The sequence below is a fragment of the Triticum dicoccoides genome, chromosome 3A (assembly GCF_002162155.2).
Source record: "Triticum dicoccoides isolate Atlit2015 ecotype Zavitan chromosome 3A, WEW_v2.0, whole genome shotgun sequence".
In the NCBI taxonomy this organism is placed as follows: domain Eukaryota; kingdom Viridiplantae; phylum Streptophyta; class Magnoliopsida; order Poales; family Poaceae; genus Triticum; species Triticum dicoccoides.
In genome coordinates this window covers 354,336,744-354,345,849 of record NC_041384.1, presented here as the reverse complement: position 1 = coordinate 354,345,849, position 9,106 = coordinate 354,336,744, and the positions used below count along the sequence as shown (strand labels likewise).

General features: G+C 41.8%; 1 protein-coding gene across 2 annotated transcripts in view; it reads left to right on the top strand.

The window, feature by feature from the left end:
* The window catches only part of LOC119268183 (RWD domain-containing protein 1-like), a 5,263-nt gene extending 3,997 nt beyond the window's left edge, over positions 1-1,266 (top strand). For both annotated transcript variants that reach the window (XM_037549755.1, XM_037549756.1), the window contains 4 exons: positions 187-278; positions 447-531; positions 677-752; positions 833-1,266. In XM_037549755.1, coding sequence (XP_037405652.1) covers positions 187-278; positions 447-531; positions 677-752; positions 833-894 — 315 coding nt within the window. In that variant the 3' untranslated portion in view covers positions 895-1,266. The remainder of the gene's footprint in view (positions 1-186; positions 279-446; positions 532-676; positions 753-832) is intronic.
* Positions 1,267-9,106: the final 7,840 nt, after the last annotated feature.

Below are 9,106 nucleotides of genomic sequence, written 5' to 3'. Positions count from 1 at the left end.
GCATGTTTTGAAGTGTTTCTTCTGCTTGTCCCACTGAGCCACTTACATGGTTACTCCAGCAAATGTGACTATTACATGTGTTATACTATTGAATTATCGACTGTAGAAACTTACTGTTCCATTCACCGTAGCATATACAATTTCAATGCATATACTTAATGCATGAAAGATTTACTTGCGTATTAGGTCATTATACCCCATGGTGAAGCTGTTACTGTAGAGAGCTTTATGGCCTGGAGGGAACGTTTTGAAGCTGAATTGGCGCTGCAGCGTGCTAAGTAAGCATCCAGTTATTTATTCTATTTTTGTTATATAGTATAACTGACTTTGCCCTTGATTATGTCATGGAAAATGAATCTTCCTCACACGTGACATGTTTTTCATAGCATTTGTTGCTTAATTGAAGTGCCCAAATGGATAGTCTTCTGAGTTTCCATTATGTGCAGGCTAATGCCAGAGTCAGCTCTTACTGCCCCAAAGGAAAAGAAACTCTCTGGAAGACACTATTTTGAAAGTGGAAGGCATATAACGGTAGAGTTCATCATCCTATATAAGATGTTTTCCCTTGACTCTGTGCAGCATACTTGCGGACATGCCTAACTACTGCCACCTGTTTCTATTTCTGTATTTATCGATGTTTTTTGTAACTCTCTCATTACATAAGTTGTCTTTTCAGAAAGGAGCAGGTACAGTTGCTGAAGAAGATGAGGAAGAGGAGGAGGAGGATATCGAATTCGATGACGATTTTGAAGGTAAATATGCTACTAGCACTTTTTGTGGATATTAGATAGTGACATGTACCTTAAAACGTGCCGTCCTAATGTGGGTGCAGATGACGAGGAGGACATGCTCGAGCATTTTTTAGCAGAACAGACGGGGAAATCGTCAGCTTAGGCTTGGACACTGTAAAAGGGAACATCATGCTGCGCAAAATCTATTTTAGGGAAAGCCCGATGTGTTGACATATATCATAGAGCTCACTATCTTTGTGTGTTTTCCCCATCATTCAATTGCCTCGTGGCGACTGACGACGTAGCTGCATAAATATCTAAAAGCCGAGGTAGCAGTGGGTCTCTCTCACTGATCAAATTTGAGGCGTTGAGCATGGAACTGCATCTGTGTAATGTACTTCGTCGTGTAATTTATCGTGTTTTTCGTCCGGTGAACATGTATGCTTTGCAGAGAATGTTATAACTTCCGTTCTGTACGTGAATATTGTCAACGTGATACTTCAATCCAAGTTTACACCGGTAATTCTTTCAGATACATGCTTGAGATAAATAGTTTCTTGACGTGAACGCTATTGGTGTTATGCATTACACGATATGACTTGAGTCGGGGTTTGATGCAAATCAGCTTATCCTTACATTATGTCTTCATTCTACACTAGATTATGTAACAACACCATATACGTTCCGCTTACTATGAGGAATTGTTCATATATGATACAAACTAGCAAAAGGCTGTTCATATATGATACAAACTAGCAAAAGGCCTGTCCGTTGCAACGGGAGAAAAAAAATCTTCAATGACCATGATTGCATTTTGCTGCATCATTGAGATACACTATCACTCTCAATTTCATGAAATCATGAACAATTTTTTAAACTCATGAACACATTTGAAATCATGAATATTTTTTAAATTCATGAAAACTTTTACAAATTTTCAAACATTTTCTAAAATCAATAACATTTTTTGAATTCATGAACATTTTATACATTTGCAAACATTTTTAAAAACTTATGAACATTTTTTAAACAATTTTCTTGAATCGGCGAACATTTCTAGAATGGACGAACATTGCTATGAAAAATGGTGGAATAATTTTTAAAATTCACGAACATTTTTTTGATTTAACGGACATTTTTTAAAATGCATGATCATTTTTGAATCAACGAACAATTTATGAATGAATAAACTATTTTGTAAGTCACGACCAGTTTTCGAATTTTTAGGATATTTTTTCATTCATGAACATTTTTTGAATTGGCGAAATTTTGTTCAAGTTCATTAACATTTTTTAATACACAAACTTTTGGAAAAATCCTGAACCTTTTTTCAAAATTTTGAACATTTTTTATAAAATCACGAACATTTTTTATAAAATCACAAACATTTTTAATCCACAAACATCTCATTTTAAAATTCTCTTTTTTTTTATTTTCAGAACTTTTTTGGAGTCTGAAATTATTTAAAGTAGAAAAAACAGAAGAAAAAAAAACAGGCCGCCCGGACATGGCCGACCTAAACGGACGCTCTGCATCCTCTCCCAGCATACAGAGCGCAGTATAGGAGGTCCCTACTGCATGAGCCGACCCAAGCAGGGGTTTTCTGTGTGTGAAATGTTTTTTATCACTTGCAGGTGGCATCAGTGGGCAATATTTTGCAACTTTGAGGGTAATTTCCATGACGTACCGCAAGAAGCAATAACCCTTTTATTATTAGGTATAGATTAAGAATTATCCATGAGCAAATAAATCTCGCCTCTTCTCCAAAAAAATTTTAGGGTTCCCCTTCCTTCCGCCGGTGCCGCCACCAGTTTGCCTCTCTCCAGTGATGGCGACGTGGTGGAACCCGGCCCTTGCCAGCGGGAGGGTTTCGTTTTTAGACATTTCTTTGAATTTTGTTAGGGTTTGTGTTTTGCTCAGCAAGGTGAGACGATGGCGGCTCCCTGAAGATGGAATAAGTTTCTCCCTGCCTAGCCCCTGTCTCGGTGGTGCGTCTAGCATCATCGGTGGATGTGTGGAGGTGTCTTCGACGAATATGTCTTTGATGGATTTGTTCGGATCGGGTTGTAGTTCGTCTACATATGTGTGTGTCTTCAGGTTGGATCCTTCTGATCTATGCTACTCTTTATCATTAACGGTTGTTGTTCTGGTGCGCTGGTCTTACGAGCCTTAGCATGACGACTTCCCGACTATCTACTACAACAATTTTTTCCCGACTCCATCGAGGTAGGGACGATGACAGTGGCGCGCTTTCGGCCCACTTCGGGGTATGTAGTCATCGCTAGGTGATCTACGGATCTAAATGCAGTTTTTAATATTTCTGTTGTTCGTATTGCCATGATTGAAGATGAATAGAACGAAAGTTTCTCCGGAAAAAACCCGATACAGATTTCATGCCATATAAGGAAACAACAACACAACCTTTATAGCCTCAAACAAATTGGAGTAGGCTAGAGCTAAAACCCATAAAACCTCGAAACCAATTCATGACTTTGACATGTGGATAGTTACCTTCATCCATCCATGTCCACGACTTGATAGAGGCGAGGGTGTCCCGATCTTTCGATGAGATGATAACTATCGATTTGGTGAAGACGACTTTGACGATCCGACTACAAACGTGCACGACGTTGCGCCTTAGCAATTGCTAAACCAACCTCCCGAGGTTACTGACGATGCTGGAAGCATGATCAGCCTGACCACGAAGGTCTATTCCTGCACGCAATCGAAGAACAAGCAAGAATATGATAATGCAATCTGAATATTGCGAATATAGATGAAGTATTGATAAAGGTGGGGATCCGAAAGCGGTCTTGGTCTGGTCGTTGGACACAAACGAAGTACACGAAGTTGCAATGGCTAACTTTTAACTAAACAAATCTCAAGAAAAAAGCTACTAGATGGATCTACTTATGTAGGAGCAAGGGGTGGCGGCCAAGGAGGTGGAAGGATGTCCCAAGGAATCCTAAAACTAACCCTAGGTCGTACAAGGCTCATGGGCCCAAGTGGAGGTGGTGCAACACCTTTGGACTTGTTGTTTGACTCAGATTCTGCTGCAGCATCAGATTGTTTCGTCGATATCTCAATGCTCCAGACTAATTTGAAGGTGATTCCAAATGGGTTGGAAAGAGCACGAAATCTACTTTCCATGAAAAAAAGAATCACCCAATTCGGAGTCCGTATGAAAAAGTTGTTGACGTTTTGAGTCAGGCATGTTTGTACAGTCCGAATCTGAATCCAGAATGTGAGAGGCTTGGACTCTATCTTCTCTTGGCCCAAAAGTGACGTGAGAGGACTTTTTGAACAGAACCTAAAGTTCTCCTTTTCCCTTATCTTCATATGTGGATTGTACAAATGTCCCATACACCTGCAATTAGACAAAACACAAAAGAGTCTGAAGTATTTTTGTTCTGAATAACATAAATAGATTATTGAATAGTTTGCACTAGAAATCACCTAACAAATATGCATGTATGCAATATTTTTTGTCGTATCCAAGGTAGTCATGTTCTCATCATTCAGGGTGGACACGGTCCGGGCCGGTCCGGTCCCTGACCGAGCCGCTGTTTGGATCGGCAGGCGGCGGACCGGACCGGACCGAGCAACTCCTCGGTCCTCTTTTCCTGGACCGGACCGGCAGTGGTAAAGCTCGTGCCGGACTGAGTGGACCGCCCATGTTGGTGTACGGCGACGGCGAGCAGCGGCGGACGGCGACGGCGAGCGGCAGCGCACGGCGATGAGAGTCTATAGGGTATGGGAAGGAGAGGAAGGAGAGGGGAAGCAGCCGCGGGCCTCATCGCCACGCTCGACATGGCCTTCTCTGAGCTCGTTGAGAAGAAGCGCAGGGACGCCTCGAGTAGCAGCGGCGGCGTCACCGTCAGTGCGTTCAGGCTGGTGCCCTAGTTCTTCCTTCCTACCATGTGTAGCTGGAGTTTTTTCATCTGGGAGGCCCCTGAGCGGATGAATCCCATGGAAGCTATGTTACTCACGAGGTAGTGTTATGTAATTAATGGTGTTGCCTCGTTGCTTCCTGTTTTTTTGACACGTTAATTCTGATTTCTGTCACGTTAACTCTGTTGAGCCGAAAGGAGTCTGCACTGCAGGGTTGTTGCATGTGCCATGTTGATCCTCTTTACAATTTGCATGTTGCAAATAAACAGGGCCTATCACGGCTATGCCCACGTACAAAAGTTTAGTCTGCCTCTGATCGATCTTCAGTTAGATGGCAGATCATGGGGAGGTGTAGCGTAACGACCCGTCATGATCTCCGAGATGTGTGGATCGGACAGAATAAAAAGGAAAGAAAACAAAAGAACGCTGATTACGCACATCGCAGAATCGTGTGCTGGGTTGTTTTTGAGTTGCGTTGTTTCGGTTAACCGAGTTGGACCGAGCTAAAACCGGACCGGACCGACACTTTTACGGGCTGATATTTCATAACCGGACCGACCATATTCTTGAGCGGGCCAAGACCGTACGGTCCGGTCCATAGCGAGCCGCGAGCCGGGCCGAAAGCCCGCTCGCCACGTCCAGGCTGACTCATCATCCTCCCCTTCTTGAAAACAAAGCCGTCCTCGGCATTGCTTAATCTGAAATGTGACTAACAAAAGAGATAAGGTGTACATGTTGTATATATATATGTCATCCATTTTTACTTCCCTTGATTTTTGCACATATGACACATGTATACATGAGTAACTTTCATAGTTCATAAAATCTAAAGCCAAAAAGTTATCACAAGAAGTAGAAGGCATGAAAATATTGCAACTCAGTTTGCACATATAAGTGAAGCTCTTATTCATTTCAAAAGATTGACAATGTTCATCATTAAACCATCCCAACATTGGTGAATAAACCTTAATTGCATCAAATTTACATGCTACAACATGCTTAAATAAGCAAACATGCAATAAGTCATTGGACATAGAATCATCACCAAGATTAGAGGTCATATCAAAATGATTAAACATTGATTCTTTTGCATCAAAGGTTAATTCAATGGGTGCACTCAAAATTGTTGGTATTTTAGTTATTTGATCACATGACGCATTCATGACAGTAACAAGATTCTCTAAAATAGGTGGTGTGCACAAGTAACTCAACACATGATGCATTCAAGTTAACTAGGCATGCATCATTCTCATGCGAAGTTATATCATCAATACCTGTATTGTTACCTTGTCGCAAAGACGTAGCTGATGTAGGTACGGACGTTGACAATGTACCATACTCTTGAGATGATGTCGCGCTCACAATCTGAGGTGGGGCTGCTCTATTAGGTGCAACGGTGGAGGAACCAACCGGCGGTGGTGAGCATGAACTGGAATAGTAGTTGTTGTAGTCACCCAATGCATCCTCCTGTATCTGTCTCTCAAAGGTACAAGCACGAACGTACATACCAGTAATTCAACGAGGAATATACTGAAATCTTGCCTGAATATCATGGTTCAAACCACCAAAAAATCTATTCATTGTATCATCCTCAGATTCTTCTATGTCACAATGATGCATATAAGATTTGAACTCTTGGTAGTAAGCATGAACATTGTTGTTGCCTTGTTTAAATTGTTCAAATTTGCGGAGCAATTCACGATGATAGTAAGGAGGGAAAAATTGTTGTCTCATTACATATTTCAAATCTTTCCAAGTTGTGGGTTGGTTATCAATGTTTTTCTTACAATGCACACTCCACCAAACAAAAGCAAAACCAGTAAATGCTCTAGTGGAAGCTCGCACTCGCTCAAGTTCAGAAAAGTCATGGTGACTAAAAACTTGTTCTACTTCAAGATCCCAAGCAAGATAAATAGCAGGATTAAATCTACCCTCAAATGGCGGTAAAAAGATAACCTGACCATGTGCTTGTATGTGTTGTCCCAACTCTCGTGATGGTGAAGATGTGTCTGTCGTCCAAGAACTTCTATCTCCGGAACCTGTCATGATTAGTAGAAACAAGAAACAAAATTCGAGAATAATGTTCCTATGAACTACTAGGATGTGGTTGTAAAGTGCTCACAGTAAAGCAAATATCAATATCTTACAAGTTCTTACCATGCGACAGGTGGTGACAGGCAACCAGCGGTGTCAAATAACTCCGAAGATTGTGTGAAGCGATTGTCAGGGGAACGTACGTATACACGGTGTAGAAATATGTGGAGCTGGGTTGGCTATATATGGTAGCAAAAGATTAGCAATAATCAATTCAGAGATGCAATGTTGAATAAATGTTCAACGACGGTACTGTGCTGGTCCTAGGCTAGACCAAATTAGAGACGCGAGCCTAGAACACTAATGAGGTCACGTCATAGCACAACTAGCATCAATGAAGGATACTAAGTAGCTCTGGACAGTAAGATATAAGTGAAGATCACAACGGCAGTAAAGATAATGATGTGAAACAACAGCCAAGCAGGATATATCAACAACTTTGTCTCCAACTTTCCTATGGAAAAGTTTGTGCCATTTTTTGCTATTTTTTTTTAAAAAATGGTATTGACACAAGCTTTCAAACACAAAAAAATCACTCAATTCCGAGTTGATATGAGGAGTCAAAAAATTCTAAAATCGGTCTGAAAAGGTGGAATAAGCTGTGTTCGTGAACTTCGGAGGGCAAAAAGACCTATTTAGAAGACGATTTTGAGCTGCCAAATATTGAACTAGCTTCTTCAACTATTTAGATGAGGCTCGTTGCTAACTTTTATTTGAGTACTCGCGGAGCCTAAACGGACTTCGTATGAGGAAGTTATGTCTGTTTTACTGAACAATGCACAAAACAGATTCCAATCCGAATTCAACTACGAGATTGAGTCTAGATAGATCCGAATTTTGTTTTTTTCTTCTCTATTTTTTTCCTCACACTTTTTTTCTTTCTCTCCTTTTTTTCTCTGACTTTTTTTTAACTTTTCTCTCTCCTTTTTTTTCTCTGCCTTTTTTTCTCTCTCCCTCTTTCCAAGACAAATTAGATAAGATGCAGATTGGATCTAGCGAAGATGTCAACTACCTCAACTATGATTGTGACAATGAACAATGGGTAGCACGTGGTGGAAATTGATGGATGGGTGATGGACAGCGGATGGGATAACGATGCAGTGGTGGCGTGACTAATGTGAACAGAACTCGAAACTCTAAACGAACTAGACACTAAGACCAGCAACTCGACACGACGATGCAACCGATAATTCAATTATGCAAGCAATGAAAAGAAAATTGCAAAGGCTCAGACTGGCTTGGATAAAGGATGAATAGATCTAACTTTTTTTTAGACTTTTCTTGGACAATAGGTAAGAAAATAAATCTAATCTAGGAAAAACTGGAAATTCCCACCGAGCAACCTGAAAACTGATACCACTTGATAGAGGCGAGGGTGTCCCGATCTTTTGATGAGATGATAACTATCGATTTGGTGGAGACGACTTTGACGATCCAACTACAAACGTGCACGACGTCGTGCCTTAGCAATCGCTAAACCAATCTCCTGAGGTTACTGACGATGCTGGAAGCACGATCAGCCTGACCACGAAGGTCTATTCCTGCACGCAATCGAAGAACAAGCAAGAATATGATAATGCAATCTGAATATTGCGAAAATAGATGAAGTATTGATAAAGGTCGGGATCCAAAAGCGGTCTTGGTCTGGTCGTTGGACACAAACAAAGTACACGAAGTTGCAATGGCTAACTTTTAACTAAACAAATCCCAAGGAAAAAGCTACTAGATGGATCTACTTGTAACGCGCCGAGACCGATGCGCCAGGTGTCTTCTAGTTATTCGCTGTTGTTGCCTTGTCTTTTGCTTGCGTGGCGCATCTTGCCATGTTATCATCCGCATTGCATCTGCATGTTTTCAAAACTTGTATCCGTCCCGGTCTCCCCGTTCTCTCCGTTGTCCGTTCTGAGCCCAACTACACTTGCACGCGCCCGCGACACGTCCGAAATAGTATTTTATAAGTGGCCAGAAAAATGTTCTCGGAATTGGTTGAAAGTTGGCATGCGGTGTTGTTATGTTGTCGGTAGGTCGCCTGCCAAGTTTCATCGCTTTCGGAGTCCGTTTGACGCCCCAACGGATAACTATAGCGACAATATAGTCAGTCAAATCGTCGGACGTTTTCGGTCTCCGAAAATTGTTGCCGGGTTTTCCGTCTCTTTCCTCTCTAGACCGTCTACATAGTCCACTACCTACCGCCAGGTCCAACCTAACCTCTCTCGTCAGCCCGCAGCCCTCCTCGCGCGCGCGTCCGAAAGTTGTCCTGAACCCGACTCGGACTGTCGCTACCGTTGTGTCCGGATCATCCCCGAACATCTACAAAACGTCTCCGTTTTCTTAACTGGGCTCCCTAACCTATTTATCCGGGACCGTACGATTAAGATCGGAGGGACCAA